At 47.8% G+C, this 26,165-nt stretch overlaps 1 protein-coding gene across 1 annotated transcript in view; it reads right to left on the reverse strand.

Annotated features, from left to right (window-relative positions):
* The window catches only part of ctdp1 (CTD (carboxy-terminal domain, RNA polymerase II, polypeptide A) phosphatase, subunit 1), a 288,341-nt gene that overhangs the window by 250,306 nt on the left and 11,870 nt on the right, over positions 1–26,165 (reverse strand). The window contains 2 exon segments of the mRNA XM_038810246.1: positions 2,703–2,796; positions 6,888–6,971. Of these exon segments, the coding sequence (XP_038666174.1) occupies positions 2,703–2,796; positions 6,888–6,971 (178 nt within the window).

Here is a 26,165-nt window from a genome sequence, read left to right on the forward strand (position 1 = left end):
TAATATAACCAGTACATAGAATTACATAACATTTGGAAGCCACTGGAACAGGGAATTTGATTCACCAGAGTTAATACTGCACCAGAGATACCTCCCACCCTACCAGCATATCCTTCTATTCCTTTCTCCCTCACTTGTTTATCAAGATTCCCCTTAAATGCGTCTATGCTGTTCGCCTGAACTACTGCTCAAGGTAGTGGGACCCACATTCTCATCACTCTGGATAAAAAGGCTTCTTCTGAATTCCTGATTAGATTTATCAGTGACTCCTGTACTGATGGACTCTAGTTTTGGGCTCCCAAAAGTGCAACTGTCTTCTCTACGTCTCACTTATCTACTGCCTTCCGAATCTTAAGGACGGGTCATCACTGAGCCTTCTCTTCTCTAGGGAAAAAGAGCACATGCCTGCTCTGTCTTTGCTGGCAGTGAGGACCCCTCGGCTAGGTTATCGTTGACACTTTGCGCTCAACTTTTCCTGCTGAGAATCATAAAATCGCAGGCCATTCGGCCCACTCCGCCTGTGCCAGTTTCCACATATATTTCCTCCTTGCAACCTGGATTTATGAATTTGTTGGCAACTACTGCGAGTTTGATTATGGCTATTCCCTTGATTAATAGCTACCTTACTGCAGGACTGTTAGTTATTACTAACCAGGATTGCAAAAACACAATCCACTTGCAGATTCTTGCCAAGACTGAAATACAAACGAGATAACAGAATAGAGTAAGTGGAACTTAAAAAAAACGAGCAGCTTCTCGATCAGATTGTGGCTGATCTATATCCAAACCCCACTAGCCTCTGATAACCACCTTGCCGAGTAAAAGTCTATTGATCTCAGTGATGAAAGTTTCAATTAATCCAACATCTATGGCTTCGGTCGGAGGGGGGGGGGGTGCTAGATTGTGCCCGGATATTCTGGAACCTCCCTCCCGTCGCCCCCACAAAGAACAGCTTCTCCTGAGGTGCAATCCCCAGGAACGAGGGCTGTGCCTGAGGGTAGGATCTGATCAAAGCAATGGATTAGAGGAAGGCAAACTGAAACAAATTACTCTTAGAGCAGACAGAAAGAACACAAACAAGACCAAAAAATACACATACACCCGGGAAACAAGGAGGTGGGGGGTCAGGGACTGGGGAGACAAAGCGTGGGAGATGGAGAGAAAGAGAGCAAGTGAACGAGGGAGGGAGAAAGCGAGAGAGAGAGAAAGCGAGAGAGAGAGAGAAAGCGAGAGAGAGAGAGAAAGCGAGAGAGAGAGAGAAAGCGAGAGAGAGAGAGAAAGCGAGAGAGAGAGAGAAAGCGAGAGAGAGAGAGAAAGCGAGAGAGAGAGAGAAAGCGAGAGAGAGAGAGAGAAAGCGAGAGAGAGAGAGAGAAAGCGAGAGAGAGAGAGAAAGCGGGAGAGAGAGAGAAAGCGGGAGAGAGAGAGAAAGCGGGAGAGAGAGAGAAAGCGGGAGAGAGAGAGAAAGCGGGAGAGAGAGAGAAAGCGAGAGAGAGAGAAAGCGGGAGAGAGAGAAAGCGGGAGAGAGAGAAAGCGTGAGAGAGAGAAAGCGGGAGAGAGAGAAAGCGGGAGAGAGAGCTAAAGCGAGAGAGAGATAAAGCGAGAGAGAAAGATAAAGCGAGAGAGAAAGATAAAGCGAGGGAGAGAGAAAGCGAGGGAGAGAGAAAGCGAGAGAGAGAGAGAAAGCGGGAGGGAGAGAAAGCGAGAGAGAGAGAAAGCGAGAGAGAGAGAAAGCGAGAGAGAGAGAAAGCGAGAGAGAGAGAAAGCAAGGGAGAGAGAAAGCGAGAGAGAGAGAGAGAGAAAGCGGGAGGGAGAGAAAGCGAGAGAGAGAGAAAGCGAGAGAGAGAGAGAAGCGAGAGAGAGAGAGAAAGCGAGAGAGAGAGAGAAAGCGAGAGAGAGAGAGAAAGCGAGAGAGAGAGAGAAAGCGAGAGAGAGAGAGAAAGCGAGAGAGAGAGAGAAAGCGAGAGAGAGAGAGAGAAAGCGAGAGAGAGAGAGAGAAAGCGAGAGAGAGAGAGAAAGCGGGAGAGAGAGAGAAAGCGGGAGAGAGAGAGAAAGCGGGAGAGAGAGAGAAAGCGGGAGAGAGAGAGAAAGCGGGAGAGAGAGAGAAAGCGAGAGAGAGAGAAAGCGGGAGAGAGAGAAAGCGGGAGAGAGAGAAAGCGTGAGAGAGAGAAAGCGGGAGAGAGAGAAAGCGGGAGAGAGAGCTAAAGCGAGAGAGAGAGATAAAGCGAGAGAGAAAGATAAAGCGAGAGAGAAAGATAAAGCGAGGGAGAGAGAAAGCGAGGGAGAGAGAAAGCGAGAGAGAGAGAGAAAGCGGGAGGGAGAGAAAGCGAGAGAGAGAGAAAGCGAGAGAGAGAGAAAGCGAGAGAGAGAGAAAGCGAGAGAGAGAGAAAGCAAGGGAGAGAGAAAGCGAGAGAGAGAGAGAGAGAAAGCGGGAGGGAGAGAAAGCGAGAGAGAGAGAAAGCGAGAGAGAGAGAAAGCGAGAGAGAGAAAGCGAGAGAGAGAGAGAAAGCGAGGGAGAGAGAAAGCGAGAGAGAGAGAAAGCGAGAGAGAGAGAGAAAGCGAGGGAGGGACAGACCAGGGTGCGGAGCCGAGCCGGGAGGAAAGGGGGGGGGGGGGGGGGGGGAGCAAGCGGGGCAGGGAGAGAGGGTGTGCACAATTCTGTGGAACCGAAAAAGCTGAATCTTCGTAATTCTATGGGCGTGTACCTCCGAGCTGACCATCAGCTCTGGAACACTGTGCACCATGGAAACAGTGGCTGTGGATAGTGGCACCATCTGCTTCCCATTCTTCTTCTGTAATCTGAAAAAGTAAATTTTGAACAATGGATTGAACCCCACATAGTGCAACTGCCCAGCCTTGGACCAGATTACAATGGCCCACAACTTCAAGGTTCCTCAGCGTCACATTTCAGGGTACCACTATGATGCCCTGGGAACCCCTCCAGGAACTTCCCGCGTAAGGGTTTGCCTGGCAATTACCCAAAAATGCTAACTTCCTCTGGACAATTGCGCTGGGTTGGGAGAACCAGCTGACAGAAGTAATTTAAATCCCTAACTTCAGGTGGTTCTGCAGTTTTACCCTAATAGTTACTCTGAGATAGAAGTTCCCAGTTTTGCACGGAATACCCCGGACAAATGCAACCACCATGGGGACCCACCACCACCCCCACCCCAACCCCCACCACCCACAGGAGTCTGGTGCGGAACTGGCCATTGAAGTTTGAACATCCTGAGCAATTCCCACATATATACACGTGCCACATTGATTCTGTATACATCTCCCGCTGCCTCAGGAAGGCAGACAGCATTATCAGAGACCCCTCCCATCCAGGCATTGCCCTCTTCCAGACCCTTCCATCAGGCAGAAGGTACAGAAGTCTGAAGACCCGCACATCCAGACATAGGAACAGTTTCTTCCCCACAGCTACAAGACTCCTCAACAACTCCCCCTCAGACTGATCTGTTCTCTGTAAGAACACTATTCACAACACCCTATGCTGCTCTTGCTCATGTATTTGCTTTGTTTGGCCCCTTTTTCCACAGTGTAACCAATCATTGTTTGTCATATACCATTTGTCAATATTCTCTGTTGATTATTCTTGTGCCTACTATGTACGTACTGTGTACGTTCCCTCGGCCGCAGAAAAATACTTTTCACTGTACTTCGGTACATGTGACATCAAATCAAATCAAATCTGCAGGATCCCCACACACATCATCAGTTGTAAGTGAGGTTGCTAACACTCCAGAGGACAGACAATTTGGCAGGTGGTGAGATGATTGGTCCGTGATCACTGTTATAGGGCGGCACGGTGGCGCAATGGTTAGCACTGCTGCCTCACGGTGCTGAGGACCCGGGTTCGATCCCAGCCCCAAGTCACTGGTCTGTGTGGAGTTTGCACAAAGTGCAACTAAGTGTTAGCTATTATACAGTCCTAGCTAATGAGGACTAATAGCAATAAGGCTTCCACAGATAGAGGTGCATAATGTAAAGCTCGTACATCAACAAGGCGTGATCAAGAAAACCACAGGCATAGAAGCCATGGATCCATAGAATCCCTACAGTGCAGAAGGAGGACATTTGACCCATCGAGTCTGCACATACCCTCCGAAAGAGCACTCTACCTAGGCCCACTCCCCCGCCCTATCCCCGGAAACCTGCACATGCATTGATCATGGCCAATCCACCCAAACTGCACATCTTTGGACTGTGGGACGAAACCGGAGCACCCGGAGGAAACCCACGCAGACATGGGGAGAACATGCAAACTCCACACAGAGAAGGTCACCCAAGGCCGGAATCGAACCCCAGGTCCCTGGTGCTGTGAGGCAGCAGTGCTAACCATTATGCTGTGGCCATTCTAGTCCCTTGGTTGGTGTTATAAGTAGTCAGGTGGTGTCATGCTGCATACCACAAAGTATTAACAATTCAAAAACAGGCCATCTGACCCAATAGCTCCATGTCTTTATCTATACTCCAATTAAACCGTTTCCCACTTTCTTCATCTCATCCTATCAGCATCTCTTTCTATCCATTACTCCTTCATGTGCTCAGCTAGTTTCCTCTTGAACACACCTATGATATTCACTTCCACTACTCCATTGGTCGTCAGTTCCACTCCTTAATACTCTCCGGTAAAAGAAGTTTCTCCCGTTTGGATTTCTTAGCGGGGATCTATTTGTGACCACTCCCCCACAAATGGAAGCATTTTCTCCTCTCCTATCCTTTTTGTTAAATTAAAGATCTCCATCAGATCACTTCTCCCCTCTCTTTTCTTGAAAATAAGCCCCAGCCTGTTCAACCTTTCTTCATGCTTATCGCTTCTCAGTTCAAATACCATCTTTGTAAATAGTTTTTGCAATTTCCCCAGTGCATTCATCATCGTTTTCATAACGTGGAGCTGTGCGCAGTGCTCCAAGCGTGGCTAACCAAGCTTCTATGCAAGTTTAGCATAACTTCAAGGTTTTTAATTCTCTCTCCCCCAGAAATGACCCCCACCGCCCCCCCCACCGTGCTTCGTTTTCTTGGTTATTGTCTTGTTAATGTGCACCACTATCTTTAGCCATTTGTGTAGCTGTCTCCTTGCCCACTTTGTTGCTCTACCTGTCCTCTCGGTATGCTTCTTTTCTCCGATCCCACCACTCGCCCACCCGCTTCCTCACAGCTGCAGTATCATGCAAGTAGCAGCACGGAGCAGTGGTTAGCACTGCTGCTTCACGGCACCGAGGACCCGGGTTCGCTCCCGGCACCAGGTCACTGTACGCGTGGAGTTTTCACATTCCCCTCGCGGCTGCGTGGGTCTCACCCCCACAACCAAAAAGTGTGCAGGGCAGGTGGATTGGCCACGTTAAATTGCCCCTTAATTTGAAAAAGAATTGGGTACTCTAAATTTATTTTTTAAAAAAGAAAAAAAAAAGAGTTGTAAGCAAAGTGGCCATAGTCCCAGATGACGATAGGCTGATTTCCTCTTTGAGGGGGAGAGCTAACTGTTGGTGATTTAACCCGAGGGTCACCACACCTCAGGCGAGGGACAAGGTTGAGAAGGCAGGGCCTTCCTGAATAACCTCAGTCAGTACGGGAATTGAACCCGCGCTGCTGGCCTCGTTCTGCATCACAAACCAGTTGTCTAGCCCACTGAGCTAAACTGTAGTGAACAGTTGTGAGAGAGAGCTCATGGACTTAAACAGCTGCATAATGTGACAATGAGAGCAAAACATCATGTATCAATCAATAGGAATGCAATAGATCCTCAGCTAATTGGCTGGGGAACTCTTTCGCAAGTTTCGTGTGTTCTTCAATAATCTTCATGCGGTAGTCGCCTGACCATCAACAATGCTGGAATAGTGGGAGACTGCAGCAAACACCGCAGTGTTGCGCATGATGCCACAGAGTACCGCGATACAGGTGGGACCCCCGCCTCTGCCCGATACACAGTGAAAGACCGAGGCGGGAATTCTCCAGTCGTCGGGATTCTCTTTTCCCGCTGGCAACACAATACCCCGCCCGTGGGTTTCCTGGCAGCGTGGAGTGGCTTCAATGGGAAATCCCATTGACAAATGGCGGGAAGAGAGAATCTCCCCACTCGTGCACTGCGCGCCGCCAAGAAGCATGCGGCTGGGGAACCAGAGAGAATGCCGCCCCCAATGTTGCGGGTAAATATTGAAGCAGATGGGCCCATCATTTCAGCGCAGTGGTTAAAAATATCAGATGGAAAGTGTCCTAAAACCATTCTTGCGCAGTTGCTGATGAATTGATGGTTTGTTTTGTTCTTTCCAATTTTCAATTGCTTGTAAAAATCCTTCATGCTCATTTTTGTAACAGGGATTACCACCGCAATATAGACAGCCCTTCTAATCCCTGCAATCGCGAATGCTAATTACAACCTTACAGAGACACAGTGCTACCAAGATAATAACAAACATTCAGACACAAAGATTTGTAATCAAAGTTTCCGCTGCCCGCTTGCAGGTATTTCTGACGGAGATTATTTGAAACGTTTTGTTTTTTTAAAATAGGAAACTTACTCGGAGGGATAACATGGTCATTATTCCACACTCCCACACTATTTCTATTCCTCTAATCGTTGTTGCCTTACACGCTTTGACCCGGGAACCTTCCTGTCCGATTTTTACGCATCGCTAGGGGAAGTTCGAGCAACCTGGGGGTGGCGTCACTTGATTTTTCTTCCCGAAAACGACACGGTAACGTTTTGTAAGAGAGGTTAAAACGTTTTGGTGAACTGACCGAGGAGATTATCTGAGCGCGGATGGGACGAGTTACTCTGAAAACAGCAAACTCGGATGCTTTGCTCCTCACTGCACGCCATCTGACATCTTCAAATGAAAAAAACAAGTGAGTCGACAAAACAAAAAGCACAGAAGAGAACTTACTGCGTCAAGTCCTGACCACAGGCCGCACAGAGACCTTTCATTACAATGGGGTGACTGCATCCCTCCAGGCGTACCAATACACTTCTGCAAAAGAAATAAACGGAGACAAATTAGCAAGTGCGCAAAGGATTAAACAGAAACCCAACCTGATTTACGCTTTCATTTGTTACCCATCCCTACTTGCCCTTGAACTGAGTGGCAGGCTCATAGCGGGAATGGCCAGATTACAGTGGGTCTGGAGTCACATGCAGGCCAGGCCAGGGGGGGGGGAGGATGGCATATTTCCTTCCCTAAAAGAGATTATCAGTAAACCAGATGGGTTTATACAACAATCAATGATGGCATTCAAACTCCACCTTCTGCCATGGTGGGATTTGAACCCGCGCCCCCAGAGCATTAGCCTGGGCCTGTCGACTGCTAGTCCACTGCGCCACTGATTGTTAGATCCTTGTTAAACAACGATGCCAGGGGGGGTCACAGGACCAAAGCAGGTAGAACAGCTTTCAGATGGAGTCCAAACGTGATCAAACTGGCTGGAAGGGCTGAATGGTCTCCTCCTGTTCCTGCGTTACATGTTGAACATAGAACATAGAACAGTACAGCACAGAACAGGCCCTTCGGCCCTCGATGTTGTGCCGAGCAATGATCACCCTACTTAAACCCACGGAACCCGTATCCCAACAATCCCCCCATTAACCTTACACAACGGGCAATTTAGCATGGCCAATCCACCTAACCCGCACATCTTTGGACTGTGGGAGGAAACCGGAGCACCCGGAGGAAACCCACGCACACACGGGGAGGACGTGCAGACTCCACACAGACTGTGACCCAGCCGGGAATCGAACCTGGGACCATTGGAGCTGTGAAGCATTGATGCTAACCACCATGCTACCGTGAGGCCCGTGCAATCCTGTCCCAGCAGGATTGCAGTAACCAATGGAAACCAGCTGCTTTATACGGTCAAATTGTGGCTTTAGCTTCCTGACTTCGACCTTTGTTGCTCTTGAAAGTACAAACCAGGAATGAAACAAAAAACTCCAGCCAGAAAACATTCATGCCTCCTGTCAGGGGCCACTTCTTCCCTAGAAGTTCAGCAAAGCACCAGAGGATCGCCACTTCAAAAAGACTTGGTGCCACTTATCAAGGTCACAGCACAGGTAAGAATGGAGATGATTGGGTCATTGCCCTGTCGATCACACCTGGCGACCACACAGTTGCAAATGACTGGGGTTGATGTCCTGCCACATTATTTATATCCCTGACATTCCAGTGCAGTACTAATGGAGTGCTGCCCTGTTGGAAGGGCCTTCTTTCAGGGAGGCATTAAACCGATACCCTATCTCCACGACTTCGAAGAGAAGCGGGGGAATTACCCCCCCACCAGTGTCCTGGCCACCATTTAGCTGGTCGGTATCACATTACTGTCAGTGGGAGTTTGCTGTGCGTAAATTGGCTGCCTTCTTTCCTACTTTACAACAGTAACTACACCGTAAAGGTACTTCATTGGCTGTGGAAGTGCTTTGAGACATCCAGTGGTCACGAGAAGCGCGATATAAAAGCAACTCTTCCTTCCTTTAAGTCGCTGTCCTCCACTCACTGCATTTTACCAGAGCCGTTGCCATAGTTTCAGGCAGGTGTTCTGCGTCCTGCAGCTGGTGGAGGCTCTTTTTAAATACGACTCTGTAAATAAACTTTGCTTGCTTTGCTGCAAAGTGGATTGCTGCAAGTCATACAGCCCCATTGTTCAACTCACTGGCTAACACAGCGGCGTCATCAGACTCCCCATCGTATTTGGAACCACCTCCAGCACCAATGCTGCATTTCATGTGACGTGGAGATGCCGGCATTGGACTGGGGTGAGCACAGTAAGAAGTCTTACAACACCAGGTTAAAGTCCAACAGGTTTCAAACACTAGCTTTCGGAGCACTACTCCTTCCTCAGGTGAATGAAGAGGTATGTTCCAGAAACATATATATAGACAAAGTCAAAGATGCCAGACAATGCTTTGAATGCGAGCATTTGCAGGTAATTAAGTCTTTACAGATCCAGAGAGAGGGGTAATCCCAGGTTAAAGAGGTGTGAATTGTCTCAAACCAGGACAGTTGGTAGGATTTTGCAAGCCCAGGCCAGATGGTGGGGGATGAATGTAATGCGTCATGAATCCAAAGTCCCGGTTGAGGCCGTTCTCACATGTGCGGGACTTGGCTATATATTTCTGCTCGGCGATTTTGCGTTCTCACACTTCCTGAATGCCCGACTGGGGAACACTTCAGCAGTCAAGGGCATTCAGCCTCTGATCTCCGGGTAAGCGTTCCCAAAGCGGACTTAAGGATGTGCGACAACGCAAAATCGCCGAGCAGAAATCTATAGCCAAGTTCCGCACACATGAGTACGGCCTCAACCGGGACCTGGGATTCATGTCGCATTACATTCATCCCCCACCATCTGGCCTGGGCTTGCAAAATCCCATCAACTGTCCTGGCTTGAGACAATTCACACCTCTTTAACCTGCGTTTACCCCTATCTCTGGATCTGTAAAGACTTAATTACCTGCAAATGCTCATACATGTTTCTGGAACATACCTCTTAATTCACCTGTGGAAGGAGCAGTGCTCTGAAAGCTAGTGATTTGAAACAAACCTGTTGGACTTTAACAACATTTAACAACAGGCATTTAAATGTGACATGGAGTGTCGCCGTGTTGCATTCTAATCATGATTTTTAATTGATGGCTGTTCATTTTAATTTTATATTTGCACTTCAACCCTCAAACCTAATTGCAACTAATTAAATTTAACCAAATGAATGTTCTCACTATTCAGTGGTTTAATCATGTTAGTCAAACACCTTCCTACGCCCACATTCGTCAGAAGTTACGGAAGTTCACTTTCTCAATACCCATCAGATGATCATGAGTCACTGAAGATTTCTTGCCGAGAGTAGCTGATCAAGGTTACGTTTGGAACTGCAAGCAGCCCGATGTAAATCAGCGTTAGCAAACATCCCTTCCTCTCACAAAGTGTCAAATGGGGGGGCTGCACATTCGAGAAGACTGCAAATGTAAGCGTTGGAAATAAACATGCAACTCCCCAGTTTTGCCCATCTCCTCCCTCGAGGCTCCCGCAAGCCATGCCTCCCGGGGGTTGGACAGGAAACCCCACGCTGCACAATCTGGCTTTCTTGGGTTCACTCCAGGGTTCAGCTTCTGCTGGGAGGCATTGCAAAAACCAACCGCACCTACTCAAGCGCTGGCACGGGTGGCAGACTTCCTTCCCTAAAGGACATTATCAGTAAACCAGATGGGTTTATCCGACAATCAATGATGGCATTCAAACTCCACCATCTGCCGTGGTGGGATTTGAACCCGCGCCCCCAGAGCATTAGCCTGGGCCTGTCGGCTGCTAGTCCACTGGCAACACGACTGCACCACTGATTGTGCCATGGGAAATGCCGACGTCCCTCATCCTTCCTCTAACGCACACTGGCAAAGCAAACCGCCACGTTAATATTTACCCAAGAATACCAAGATGCTATTATATGATCATAGAATCCAGAAGAAGCCATTCGGCCCATCAAGTCTGCACCGACCCTTCAAAAGACACTCCCCCGCTTACTCCACCCTATCCCCGTAACCCCACAACCTTTGATTCATTCAGGAGGCCTCGCTGGCTGGGCCAGCATTTGTTGAGATTCGCACCCTGGGTCCCCAGGGCATTACCTGGGTCTCCGGATTACAAGTCCAGTGACACCACCACTACCTCCCCTTACACCAATATCGCGGCTAGTGATTTTGCTTCAGAGAGCGGAACCACAGGGCCTTGGTGAGACCGCGCCTGGAGAACGGTGGGCAGTTTGGGGCTCCAAGAAAGGGTATACTTGCCATTGAGCGGGTGCAGCAAAGGCTCCCCAGGCCGATTCCTGGGACGACAGGATTGTCGTACGAGGAGAAACTGGGTCAACCGTGTCCTTTATTCGCTGGAATTTAGAAAAACGAGAAGGAATTTAATGGAAAGGTATAAACTCCTGACAGGGCTGAACGGACTGGATACGGGGATGTTGTTCCCTCTGAACTGGGGGGGTGGGGGTTTGGGGGGGTGGAAAGAGATCTGGTACGAGGGGTCACAGTGTCAGGACGTGGGGTGGGCCATTTAGGACCAAGCTGAGGAGAAACCTCTTCACTTAAAAGGGTAGTAAACCGACGGACTTCTCAACCACCGAAGGCTGCGGAGGCCAAAATCACTGAATATATTTAAGATGGAGGCAGATGGATTTCTAGGGCAGGATTTTCCGCACACCCCACGCCGTGTTTTGCAATGGGGGGGGGGGGGGGGGGGGGGGGGGGGGGGGGGGGGGGGTGTCCTGTCTGGTGATTGGCTGCTGTGTTCTGCGTGCTCACTGGTCATCCTGTGTGTCAATCACTACCTGTCTGCACACCATCATATACCTGGATGTATATTATGACAATCAGGTTTTAAATGTACATATTTAAAAACATGGAATTCGAGTCCTCAAACTGACACGAAAGGGGTTAAACTCTGTTCTGTGGATCACGAGCCCAGTAACATAACCGCCCTGCTCACAATCCCACTGCTTTGCTTAATCTATTTTACTTACATATCTCATTTCCATCTCAGGTGAATCTTAAACCCTATGATGCAACCAAGAAGTCTGATAACTCAGACCTGCTCTATCAAAAATCAAAGGATATCTTTTCAGCGAAGTACAAGGAATAGATTTAACAATGAAGACCAAATGCGTTAAAGGATCCTTAAAAGGCTTTTTTAAACACTTAAGTGGCGTAAAAAAAATCAGGAGATTGTACCTGGGGGTATATGAATTCTTTTATCATTGAAAACTCTGAACCAGTTGCAAATCCAGTTAAACTGTCTCTCAACTTTCCAAAGGAGAGTGGTGAAATAATTTAGTGCCGACAAAGCACTTGGGCCAACCAAATGGACAGAATCCTCCTGTGGAAAGCAAGACTCCAGTGAAGGTTTGAAAGCTTTTTGGAAATTCAACCGAGTGGCTAATGCGATGGTACCAACTCAGAAAGGAACGAGGATACGGGTTAAGGAGTCTGCTTTTGAAACCAGCTGAAGCTTTTGCTAGCCCCTTTCACCTCTGACAGAAAGTTCAAGCCACCCTCCCAGAAATAAGCACCTCATTTGGAAGTGCTGAGCTGTTGGAGGGGCCTTCTTTCTGACAGGCCACGAGGTGGAGGCCCATACCTGTTTGCTTACGCGAGTATCCGATATCCCAGAGCACAACGCAAAGGAAAAAGTTCTTCTGGTGTCCATCTTCAAAGGCACGGTTTAAAAGATCATCTTCCGATCAGGCAATTCTTGGGATTCAACATTAAATACAACAATTTTAGACTGTGACCTAACTCCTCCATCTTTACATTTTTTTATATATCCCAATCATTTTTTTTGTTTCCGATTGTGACAAATGGAGGATTTTAGGAATCTAAATTTTGGGACAATTTAAGGGTTAAAAGTCCAGGGTTATAATATGTTTGACTTCATTGGTCATGTTTTTAAAAAGGATTTGGTTTGGTGACGGCCTGGGAGCTTTCATGAGCCAGAAGGCGAAACTGACCAAAGGAATGTGGTTTTCAGTCTGGGCTAATGCACTGTGGTCTGACTGGGGAAAGTCACTGGGGGAGTTATGGTGCTTTGCAGCCGCAGAGCCAAGGAATGCAGAGAGGCAATTTGAAAAGTTTTCGAGAGACAGTTTTGGAGAGCTGAAATCTGATCTAGCTGACTCTCAGTCCACAATTCTCTCCCAGTAGGATAGTTACAAAAGAGAAATAATATTTAAAGCAGAGTAGTCTTGTCTGGGGACAAGGAAGAAGCTGAAACACGCCAGGTGAACCAGCTTTTTGAAGATATTCAGCCAGAGTCTGAAGGCGTTCTAACAGGAGCCAACTCTGTTTTGTAACACAAGTATTGCTCTATGCCATGCTGATTTTAAGATAGATTGAGAGCTGTATGTTTCTTTTCTTGATGTTTAATGGGAAATTGAGTAGCAGTGCTTAAGGGGTAATTGTAAGCTGTTCTTTTCGGGGCAAAGTTAATAAGTTTAATATTGCAGTTATAATAAAGTTTTATTTTTAAAATGCCAAAGCCACTCCTGGAGCGAATCATTCTTTCCGCACAGTCTTACAAATAAACTAAACTATTGGAGTTTCGGTTCAGTATCCTAGCCACGGGTTGGGGACTTGTCTCGGATCGTAATACTACGTGAAAACTCTCTCTCCCCCACTGGGCCATCTGTTACTTGTTCCTGGCTATCATAGAACTTACAGTGCAGAAGGAGGCCATTCGGCCCATCGAGTCTGCACCGGCTCTTGGAAAGAGCACCCTACCCAAGGTCAACACCTCCACCCTATCCCCATAACCCAGTAACCCCACCCAACACGAAGGGCAATTTTGGACACCAAGGGCAGTTTATCATGGCCAATCCATCTAACCTGCACATCTTTGGACTGTGGGAGGAAACCGGAGCACCCGGAGGAAACACACGCACACACGGGGAGGAAGTGCAGACTCCGCACAGACAGTGACCCAAACCGGAATCGAATCTGGGACCCTGGAGCTGTGAAGCAATTGTGCTATCCACAATGCTCCCATGCTGCCCCTATTTCAAAATCTTTGACACGGTCTCTCCCAGCTCCCACTATAAAAAAATCTTTCTTACTGTCACAAGTAGGCTTACATTAACACTGCAATGAAGTTACTGCGAAAAGCCCCTCAACGCCACACTCCGGCACCTGTTCGGGTACACGGAGGGAGAATTCAAAATGTCCAATTCATTTAACAAACACGACTTTTGGGACTTGTGGGAGGAACCTGGAACACCCCGAGGAATCCCACGCAGACACGGGGAGAACGTGCAGACTCCACACAGACAATGACCCACGCAGGAATCGAACCTGGGACCCTGGTGCTATGAAGCAACAGTGCTAACCACTGTGCTACCGTGCCAGCATAATAACTATCCCGTCTTATTTATAATCACACTTATCCCCCTCTCTACTTCTGAAGAAGGGCCATGAGGTCTCAAAACACGAGTCTGTTTTCTCTCCCGACCTACCAGACCTGCGGCTTTCCAGCTTTCTCTGTTTTTTATTTCAGATTCCGGCAGCTGCAGTTTTTTGTTATGTTTTTTTATTTGGAGTACCCAATTCATTTATTTCCAATTAAGGGCCAATTTAGCCTGGCCAATCCACCTACCCTGCACATCTTTGGGTTGTGGGGGTGAAACCCACGCAAACACGGGGAGAATGTGCAAACTCCACACGGACAGTGACCCAGGGCCGGGATTCCAACCTGGGACCTCGACGCCGTGAGGCAGCAGTGCTAACCCACTGCCCCACCGTGTTGCCCGTATTTTGTTATGTTAACAAAAAGTTTATTCAATCACTGTTGCTCATGGGAACTTCAGTGGCATGTTTCCCAACAAGGCAACAGTGACTACACGTCAGAAGTAATTCACTGTCTATTGAAGGGAAGGCCAGAGAAAAGGTGAGGGAGAAAGGAAAAGTAGAAAAAGGTGATCAGGTCAGATGAAGAGGGATAGGAGATGGTCTGTGGGGAGCATAAATGCCAACATGGAGCTGCTGGGCCGAATGGCCTGCTTCTGTTACCATGTTCCAGTATATTATGGAGTTCCAATCAATAATAATAATAATAATATTTATTATTGTCACAAGTAAGCTGACATTAATAGAACCTGGGACCCTGGCACTGTGAAGCAACAATGCTAACCACTGTGCTACCATGCCGCCCATTATATTTTCAAAACTGAACAAAAGGCTGCAAAAGTTGGCCACGCCAGGGACACCTGACCTCGGATCAAAACCATTCCCCTGTCTCAAGCGGGAACAAAAGGAAGCTTCCAGATTGATGCTGTATCAATGCCCCCTGCTCAGACAATTTCAAAAGTGGCATCTCAAATTGAATGGGTCATTCAATCCCAAAGACCCACCCGCTGTCTTAACCTCTTGGGGCGTCAAGGACAACACAAAACGATTGGAATAAACACGCAACACATTTTGTTTGAAAACCACTCTTAAAACTTGGGGAAGTCACATCATTTTGAGGGTCAGCTTTTAAACCACCAGACGCCACTCGGAGAGCGAGACGGAGACAATTCCACCAAAAGCCATCAGACCAGTTGCAAGTCATCTATGCAATCAAAGTAATAGACAGTAATATTTTGAAAGTGGGACAACTAACCCCCCCCCCCCCAGCCCCGCAATGCATCCACACAACCTGTTCAAACTTCATGTTCACCTGAGAACTACCCTCGAAGCTTACTGAGAATCCTTTGCTTTACCAGACTTTCACTTCAACTTTAAAGCATCATATCCATCCAAGGGCCTGCCACGAAAGATACTACAGTCATTATAAGTTGCAACTACGTTCTTTAACCTTCATCTGTATCTAAGGTGTGTGCGCATGCGAGGCGAGTGAATGAGACATCACACTTTAGAAATTCGGGCGAAGTGTGTAATGGTAAATAATCTTTATTTTAAAACTCGGAAAAAGCTTGCTGCTGGAATTATTTAATCGGGATTCTCACTCTAGAGGGTAAGAAAACACAAACCTTTTATATTCCAACATACTGATTATAGGCAGTAGAAAGTAACACAAACTCGGTCTGTGGCACTGTGCTGTACATTCTATGTAACACTATATAATTCATTCTGTGGAGATGCTGGCGTTGGACTGGGGTGAGCACAGTTAGAAGTCTTACAACACCAGGTTAAAGTCCAACATGTTTGTTTCAAACCTGAGGAAGGAGCAGCTCTCCAAAAGCTAGTGTTTGAAGCAAACATGTTGGACTTTAACCTGGTGTTGTAAGACTTCTTACTATATAATTCATTAGCTGTGAAGCACTTTGGAAATTTCAGAGTATATTAAAAGGCGCTTTCCTTTTTATTGACCCGTTTGCCCAACATCACCAGTGGGCATAGTCAAGTGCATTGTGGCCAACGTCAATGTTCATCAGGAGAACACAGATGCTCTAAAAGGGTCAGTAAGCGTACGTTTAGCAGCAATACATCTCAGGAACCTACTGCGACATTTTAGAGGTAATAATCGGCATGTGCAGTGAAGAAAGCTAACGTACACCTTTTTTTTTTTTCTTTTTTTTTTACCCCTGCCCCCTCCCCCGGCCCCTCCCTCCCTCCCCCGCCAGCCCGGAGTGCGCACACACCCCCTGCCCCCCTCCCCCTCCCGGAGTGCACACACACCCCCTGCCCCCTCCCCAGCCCGGAAGGCACACACACCCCCTGCCCCCCTCCCTCCCTCCCTCCCTCCCCCTCCCCAGCCCGGAAGGCACACACACCCCCTGCCCCCCTCCCTCCCTCCCCCTCCCCAGCCCGGAGTGCACACACACCCCCTGCCCCCCTCCCTCCCCCTCCCGGAGTGCGCACACACCCCCTGCCCCCCTCCCCCTCCCGGAGTGCACACACACCCCCTGCCCCCTCCCCCGGCCCCTCCCTCCCTCCCCCGCCAGCCCGGAGTGCACACACATCCCCTGCCCCCTCCCCAGCCCGGAGTGCACACACACCCCCTGCCCCTCCCTCCCTCCCTCCCCAGCCCCCTCCCTCCCCCGCCAGCCCGGAGTGCACACACACCCCCTGCCCCCTCCCCAGCCCGGAGTGCACACACACCCCCTGCCCCTCCCTCCCTCCCCAGCCCCCTCCCTCCCTCCCCAGCCCGGAGTGCACACACACCCCCTGCCACCTCCCTCCCTCCCCCTCCCCAGCCCGGAGTGTGCTAACGTACACCTTTATCAGGTTACAAATATATGGCAGATGTCCATGCGCAATAATTGCATTCCGTTCAATAAATACAACAAAAATATTTAAAACAGAAAACTTGTGAAGGCACTTTAAGTGGGGGAGTGGGGATTAAACAAAATTGAAGAAGATATTTAAAGAAAAGACTTTTGTTTATTCACGTCACTGTGTCCCAAAGCGTTTTGAAGCCAATGACATGCTTTTGAAGAGTGGTCATGGCTGCCATGTAAGTACTGCGACCGCCCTATTGTGTACAGTCGGAGCTCACAAATGTGGTAATGATCAGGTCATCAGTTTTTGGGTGTTGGTTGGGGTATGAATATTGGGCAGGATGCAGGCAGAGAACCTTCCTTGCCAAACTCGAAAAATGCCATTTCCGCATCCACACAAAATGGCTGCAGTTTAACACTTCATCCCAAAGAATGCTACACTGTACACCCGCCACTGGAGACTGTGCCTTTAGCTGCCCATACGTTGGAACTCCCTCGCGAAGCTCCCCGTCTGTCCACCTTTAAAACCACTTCTTCCTCCAAATGTTTAGACACTCGACGAAAAAGCATCTTATTTGTGTCTGATTATGCTTGCGAAGGACCTTGGAATATTTTCCTCCGTTGTAAACGTCATATATCAACGTGAGTAGCTGCCGTTAGCAACAAAACCGTCCGAGGTGCCGTCTGACGGACGAGACATTAAACCGTGGCCCCATCTGCCTTTTTGGGTGCGTACAAATTTTCCCATAGCCACTATTTCGAAGATGAGAAGGGGAGTTATCAGGCTTCTCGTGGGGAATCTCCAGTTAGATAAAGGTCCGATGGTCAATATTTATCCCTCAAATCAACGTCACAAAAAGAATCATCTGGTTATTATCAAATTGATGTCTGTGGGAGCTTGCTGTGCGCAAACTGGCTGCCACTATTCCCACAAGTACTGTACACACCCCGTCAGCATCAACGGAGCCGAGGTGGAGATGGTTAGCAGTTTCAAATTCCTAGGGGTGCACATCACCAAAAATCTATCCTGGTCCACTCACGTCGACGCTATCACCAAGAAAGCACAACAGCGCCTATACTTCCTCAGGAAACTAAGGAAATTCTGCATGTCCACATTAACCCTTCCCAACTTTTACAGGTGCACCATAGAAAGCATCCTATCGGGCTGCATCACAGCCTGATATGGCAACTGCTCGGCCCAGGACCGCAAGAAACTTCAGAGAGTCGTGAATACCGCCCAGTCCATCACACAAACCTGCCTCCCATCCATGGACTCCATCTACACCTCCCGCTGCCGGGGGAAAGCGGGCAGCATAATCAAGGATCCCTCCCATCCGGCTTACTCACTTTTCCAACTTCTTCCATCGGGCAGGAGATTCAGAAGTCTGAGAACACGCACGAACAGACTCAAAAACAGCTTCTTCCCCACTGTCACCAGACTCCTAAATGACCCTCTTATTGACTGACCTCATTAACACTACATCCTGTGTATGCCAATGCTTATGTAGCTACATGGTATATCTTGTGCTGCCCTATTATGTATTCTCATGTATTTTCTTGAATTGTTTAATTCCCTTTTCTTCCATGTACTGAATGATCTGTTGAGCTGCTTGCAGAAAAATACTTTTCACTGTACCTCGGTACACGTGACAATAAACAAATCCAATCCAATCCAATCCAATCCAAAACAACAGCAACTACACTTAAAAAGTACTTCATTGGCTGTAAAGTGCTTTGAGGCGCCTGATGGTCGTGAAAGACGCTATATAAATGCATATAGGTGCAGAAGGATTTGAGGGTTGATGTTACAGACCTGCACTTTTACTTAACTCGTCAAATATCACTGTCTTTAAATTATTCAATGACTTGGAAAGTTAATGGGTTTACAGGGTTAAAATGAATAAAGGTTTGCAACATTTTTCTGATGACCAGTTGCTGCAGCAAGGAACACAATCGACAAAGTACATGGTTGCCATTTGACAAATTACTGCTGCAAATTACATACGATGCAAGGCTGTAAAACAGCACATTCCGCTGTCAAGGCGATGACTCAGCACCAACATGGGACCGGCGCGAATAGATTAGAGAACAACCCCCTGGATTTGCATAGCACCTTCGATGCAGTAAAGCATCCCAAAGTGTTTCACAGGAGTGCCAAACAAACACACATAAAGAGATACGAGGACGGTGGAGGAATGCGTGGTAAAAGAGGCAGGTGTTAAGCAGCATGTTAAGGACGGAGAGACTGAGGGACTGAAGGGCCGGGGATGCACAAGAGGTCAGCCGTGGAGGGGTGCATAGATCTCAGAGGACACACACACAGACACACACAGACAGACAGACACAGACAGACACACACAGACAGACACACACAGACAGACACACACAGACACACACACACAGACACACACACACAGACACACACACACAGACACACACACACAGACACACACACACAGACACACACACACAGACACACACACACAGACACACACACACAGACACACACACACAGACACTGAATTCAGTGAAGTGCAATACTTGTCTTGAGAAATGTCCACACTGCAGACATTGTGATACCGAATAGAACAATTATAGATTTCGACCTATGCTTTACTTGCGCTTCAGGAAAGTATTAGAGCTCTATAACACTGAGCGGAGGTCCATTAATCACTGCGGTGGCAGTAAAGCAAACCGTACCATACAACATTTATATTAATAATGGATTATGCGCTTATTTTCCAAGAGTATTGGGCTACTAACTTGTACCTGAATGGCAATAACCTGATTTGCATCAGACTGTTCTGAACCATCAGCTCGGAAAAGACGGTTTTAGATTACTGAACCTATTCTATTGTGTAAACTTAAATTCAGGAACTCGGCAAAATGATTCTGAGTGTCTCCCTACTTTAGTTCTAACACATGAAGATACATTTTGGAAAGAAGTGAAACCCAGCAGGGCTGAAGCACACACAGGCCAATTCAAAATAGGTCAACTATGGATTCAATCGTGCATGTCACATTGGGCTATTCGGAATATTTCCCATGTGTCAAAAGTTGGCCTGCTCATCGAAAAGTGAATTGGTGGGTCCTCCAGTAGCCCGGCCGATCTTTAAATGTTTTTGAGCAAAGAAAAGGACAGGAGAAGAGCTCACTTCCTTTAGTTCGACATTTTGTCTGGTGGTGTACAGAATTTGACTCCCTACTTCCTCCGTGGAAAATGCAAGGAATCCTCGAAGGCAGGTACGGCATCTGTATTACAAGTAGTCTTGTGCCTCCAGAATTGGTATTATACAGAAGGAAGCCATTCAGCCAATCGTGTCTGCCCCAGCTCTCCGAATAAGCAATTCACCTAGTGCCACTCCCGCACCTTCTCCCATAACCCTGCCCATTCCCCTTAGGATTGTGGAACAGCGGAAAAGCAAGGCACAAAAACATAGGAAGAAATAGTGGAACTTGTTGCAGTGCCGCTAGTCACCAAAACCTTTAGTCAGCACAAAAAGGTTTTGGCTTCGTAAGCACAACCAAGAAGAAGGTGAATCAATTACATAGTTTGTAGCTACCCTGAAAAGAGTGGCTGAACATGACAAATTTGGGATTGTGTTAAACGATACCTTCTGAGATAGATTAGTCTGCGGTTTAAGGAACAACGGTATTCAAAAGTTGTTGTTAACAAAAGCAGACTGACGTTAAAGAAAGCTTCGGAAGTTGCTGTATCCATGGAACTAGCAGCCAAACAAGCTCAACAGTTGAGTTCAAGCACAAGTATTCGCAAAACTGGGAACTCAGCAGCAGACTGTTGGTGCAAAGGCACATGTGTAGAAACTGTTACAGAACAGGGGTGCACCATAGCACAGCGGTTAGCACCGCTGCCTCACAGCAGGACTCGCGTTCAAATCTGGCCTTGGGTGACTGTCTGTGTGGAATTTACACGTTCTCGCTAAGTCTGCGTGGGTTTCCTCCGGGTGCTCCGAACAAAATAGTTTGTCGATAAGCAGGTCGTGTGGAAACACTCCTGTAACCGCAGGACAGGTGAAGAAGCATAACAGAAATTATCCTGTACTGTTAGAGGTTATGGACATGGTGGTTCGAAGCAAGACTTTACGAGCAAACCCGGAGATAAAGCCATATTCCACCCTCGGACTTGAATTATCCATACAGACAGGTTCTCTCCTCTTGGGAATGAGAGTCATAATTTCACCATTATTATGGTAGCATTGTGGATAGCACAATCGCTTCACAGCTCCAGGGTCCCAGGTTCGATTCCGGCTTGGGTCACTGTCTGTGCAGAGTCTGCACATCCTCCCCGTGTGTGCGTGGGTTTCCTCCGGGTGCTCCGGTTTCCTCCCACAGTCCAAAGATGTGCAGGTTAGGTGGATTGGCCATGATAAAATTGCCCTTAGTGTCGGGTGGGGTTACTGGGTTATGGGGATAGGGTGGAGATGTTGACCTTGGGTAGGGTGCTCTTTCCAAGAGCCGGAGCAGACTCAATGGGCTGCGTGGCCTCCTTCTGCACTGTAAATTCTATGATCTATGTATTAAACCAATTATGCAAAGGCCACTGTGGTTTGGAAGGATGAAGGAGTCAGCCAGGAGCAATTTTTGGTGGCCAGGGCTAGATGCCTAAATCAAAGATATGTTTGTCTTGTGCAAAAGTGCAGAAGCTGTTAGCCCCGTTGCACCTGTACGAATGGCCAGAAGAGGCCTGGCAAAGGGTACATGTTGATTATGCCAGACCATTTGAAGGGTGCCTGTTTCTCATTCTAGTCAAGGCTCACTCGAAATGGCCTGATGTTGCCGTCACGGAGTCAACGTCATTGGAGAACACAAATGAGAGATTGAGTGATATCCTCAGCAGATTCCGTTACCCTGAACAACTGGTGAGTGATAATGGGCCGCAGTTCATATCTCAAGAGTTCATGAACTACTTGAAGGAGAACGGAATTCAGCACATCCAGCTCCTTATCACCCTGTCACTAATGGACAGGCAGAACATTTTGTACAAATGGTGAAACATTTGTTAAAGGTAACCAGAGAACAAGGTTCATTATGCAAACGTTTGACCCAATTCCTGCTCACGTACAGGAATACTGCGCACTCATCGACCCACTTTCTCTGGCGTTGTCAATGGTTAAATGTCAACTACGTCCACCTTTTGATTTTGTAAAGCCACCCATCAGGGACCGGGTTTGATTCTGACCTTGGGTGACTGCGTGGGTTTCCTCCGGGTGCTCCGTTTTCCTCCCACAGCCCAAAGATGCGATGGTTAGGTGGATTGGCCATTCTAAATTGCCCTTTAGTGTCCAAAAGGTGAGGTGGGGTGCTCTTTGGAAAGGTCGGTGCAGACTCGATGGGCCAAATGGTGTTCGTCTGCAATTGTAGGTATTCTAAATGAAAAGTGGATTCCTACCACCACCTCACACAGGCAGGCCCGGACTCCTGCAACGTACAAACCCAAGACGATGCAATATGGGGACGGCATGTGGATCATCGTCTGGCGGCAAGACCAAATTTGCCAAAAATAGAACCGACAGAGGGTCCACATCGACTCCAGTTATGATAACCACCGATGACACTCACACCAAGCCAAATATGCCAGAGGTTGCAGAAAGGGCCAAAAAGCAGACACCTGAGGTTCGGCAACAACCTCAGCAAAGTCGGACCAAGTTAAAAGCAAATTACTGCGAAAACAGGAGTCTGAAACAAAAACAGAAAATACTGGACAATCCCAGCAGGTCTGACAGCCTCTGTGGAGAGAGAATGCTGAGAGTCTGGATGACCATAGATGCTGCCAGACTTGCTGAGATTGTCAAGGAGGCCCAAGGGATTGATTGGGAAGGGGGAAATAAGAGTACGAGGGTAAGCTTGCAGGGAACAGAAAAACTGACTGTCAAAGTTCCTGTAAGTACGTGAAGAGAAAAAGATTGTTGAAGACAAATGCCTTCCCCTTACAGTCAGAAACAGGGGAATTCATAATGGGGGACAAATGGCTGAGCAACTAAACACATACTTTGGTTCTATGTTCACAAATGAGAACACAAATAAGATACCAGAAATGTTGCGGAACACAAGGTTAAGTGAGTGGGAGCAACTGAAGGAGATCAATATTACAAGAGAAATGGTGTTGGGGAAATTGACGGGATTGAAGGCTGATAAATCCCCAGGGCTTGATAATCTATATTATCAGGGTACTGAAGGAAGTGGCTCTATAAATAGTGGATACATTGGTGATCATCGTCCAACATTCTATAGACTCTGGAACAGTCCCTACAGATTAGAGGATAGCTAATGTAACCCCATTATGTAAAAAGGGAGGTAGAGAGAAAACTTAGAATGAATGGCAGATGCGTTATAATTTAGATAAATGCGAGGTTATTCACTTTGGTAGCACAAATGGGAAGGCAGATTATTATCTGAATGGCCATAAATTTGGAGAGCGGAATGGGCAATGAGACCTGGGTGTCCTCGTACACCAGACTTTGAAGGTAAGCATGCTGGTATTGAGTTGGGTGATTAGCCATGATCATAATGAACGGCTGAGCAGGCTGGAAGGGGCGAATGGTCTCCTCCTGCTCCTATTTTCCATGTTTCCTTTTTTTTTAAAATTTGAGTACCCAATTAAGAGGCAATTTAGCATGGCCAATCCACCTACCCTGCACATTTTGGATTGTGGGGGTGAGACCCACGCAGACACGGGGGCACTCTGCACAGACAGTGACCCGGGGCCGGGATCGAACCCGGGTCCTCGGCTGCCGTGAGGGAGCAGTGCCAACCACTGCGCCACCCTGCCGCCCCATTTGCCATGTTTCGAACTGCAGATAACCACCACCGCAGCATCAGACCTATTGACTGTTGCTGTTGTTTGACTGTACACACTGCTAATTGATTGTTAATGTTATGTTTATTGTGCCAGCGACCTTTGATTTAAAGGGGTTGGAAATATTGTGTTTCCTCGCAAGCAGCCTTGCAGCTGAACTGGGGCACTTGAAGAGAACGATTGCGTGACGCCGTCTCGGCCATTGGCGCAGGCAAACGGGAAGGCAAACATCGCAGCCTGTGGCGTTAACATCGCCACAAAATAAAGCTCTACCTCTTGGTTGAGGCTCCAAGGCCTGCAGACTCGAATTTGAATCCTCACCCCCCCCCCCCCGTTCCGCAGTTCAGTTCGTAAACCGGTGCCGCAGCGAGACACTGACGCCCTCCCATGACCCCATCACGTGACCTGATGCGATACCTCACAATCAGAAGTGGCAAGGCACCGGGTTTCTGTGTCACTGCACATTACCCCGACAAACTACCCCGACAAACATTATAAACGACGCTTCGGAAAAATACCCCAACGGGGTCTCAGCACTACAGTGAACTTTTCCCTCACATTATGCATCCGATTGGAGTCTACACTAAAGTCGGTGGAGTTGTGAACAGTGCAGAAGGATGTTACAAGTTACAGAGGGACATAGATAAGCTGCAGAGCTGGGCTGACAGGTGGCAAATGGTGTTTAATGCAGAAAAGTGTGAGGTGATTCATTTTGGAAGGAATAACAGGAAGGCAGAGTACTGGGCTAATGGTAAGATTCTTGGTCGTGTGGATGAGCAGAGATCTCGGTGTCCATGTACATAGATTCCTGAAAGTTGCCACCCAGGTTGAGAGGGTTATTAAGAAGGTGTACGGAGTGTTAGCTTTTATTGGTAGAGGGATTGAGTTTCTGAGCCATGAGGTCATGTTGCAGCTGTACAAAACTCTGGTGCGGCCGCATTTGGAGTATTGCGTGCAATTCTGGTCGCCGCATTATAGGAAGGATGTAGAAGCATTGGAAAGGGTGCAGAGGAGATTTACCAGGATGTTGCCTGGTATGGAGGGAAGATCTTATGAGGGAAGGCTGAGGGACTTGAGGCTGTTTTCGTTAGAGAAGAAGGTTAAGAGGTGACTTAATTGAGGCATACAAGATGATCAGAGGATTAGATAGGGTGGACAGCGAGAGCCTTTTTCCTCGGATGGTGATGTCTAGCACGAGGGGACATAGCTTTAAATTGAGGGGAGATAGATATAGGACAGATGTCAGAGGTAGGTTCTTTACTCAGAGTAGTGAGGGCGTGGAATGCCCTGCCTGAAACAGTAGTGGACTCGCCAACACTAAACACATTCAAATGGTCATTGGATAGACATATGGATGATAAGGGAATAGTGTAGATGGGCTTTAGAGGGGTTTCCGAGGTTGGCGCAATATCGCGGGCCGAAGGGCCTGTACTGCGCTGTAATGTTCTATGTTCTAACCACAAACCAGGAAAAACCCTCTGATCTCTCATTTTTAATTACGATGATGTTGGTACTGAAATCTACACTGTATTGTTGTTCATTTAAGATTCCTCAGTCTTCTTGTTTTGGTGCACTCTGTTTGACCCCGGGCAAAGCACAAATCAATTAGTCACAGTCATCAATGCGATGCCTGCAACAATAAGCTGATGGCGTTGGAAGTCCACTTAAGCGTGAAGCAGCGCCCAAGAACTTCAATGAGCCGGAGATTCCCCATCTCCCAGCGTAAAACACTCATTACCACACTGCGAGCATTTTACAGCCCCATCCCACGCACAGACTGCCTCCGATCAATGGAATTGTTTAATTCGGGCAGTTCAGTCCTGTGGACTCCTCCCCAAAAGCCTACAGACACATGCCATTTCATTAGGAGATAAATAAAGCATGTTATCCAAATGTTTTTCCCCTGAAGAATAGGTCTTGGGTTATGTTGACAGCTTGCCACACCGGATACCTTGTGTGTCGAGAATGACAGTAACTGTCACATTGCTGGTCATTGTGGAACCTGCTACACGCATCGAGATAACAGCTCGGAAAATCACAGCTCCTTAAACGCTCAAAGCTGTGTGGCATCCATGTCAAATTACCCACGGCCTGTATTTTGCTCATCTCACAACAGAACTCTGGGATTGGGCATCGGCCTCATTATACACACCATCCCTCGGCCAAGAATTCCCTTTCGCACTCCAAGCAAAACTAAATCCAATTTCGCCGTCCAGCTACATAAAATAAAAGCCGACAGCTGTGTCCAGACTTCTCCAAAATTCTGTTTTCAAATCCCTGTATGGCCAGGCCCCTCCCCAGCTCCTGTCATCTCCTCCAGCCCCAGGATTATCCAGGATATCTATACTCCTCCATTTCAGGTCTCCTATGCAATCCCAATTTTCCATCGGTCCACCAACAGTGGCCGCGCCTTCAGCTGCCTTGACCCTAAACTCTGGAATTCCCGCCACTCCGTCTCTCAATCTCTCTCCTCCCTCAAAATCTTCTCCTTTGATCAAACCTTTGGTCACCTGTCCTAATAACGCATCTCTATGGCAAATAATGTATTATAGCCACTTGTAGCAGTGCAAATTGTTGTTGGCTCATTTGCCAGCCCCTTCCAAAGCAGTGACCCCTGCCACCGAAAAGAGCAAGGGCAGCAGATACACGGAAACAC

Source organism: Scyliorhinus canicula, chromosome 10 (genome assembly GCF_902713615.1).
Source record: "Scyliorhinus canicula chromosome 10, sScyCan1.1, whole genome shotgun sequence".
In the NCBI taxonomy this organism is placed as follows: domain Eukaryota; kingdom Metazoa; phylum Chordata; class Chondrichthyes; order Carcharhiniformes; family Scyliorhinidae; genus Scyliorhinus; species Scyliorhinus canicula.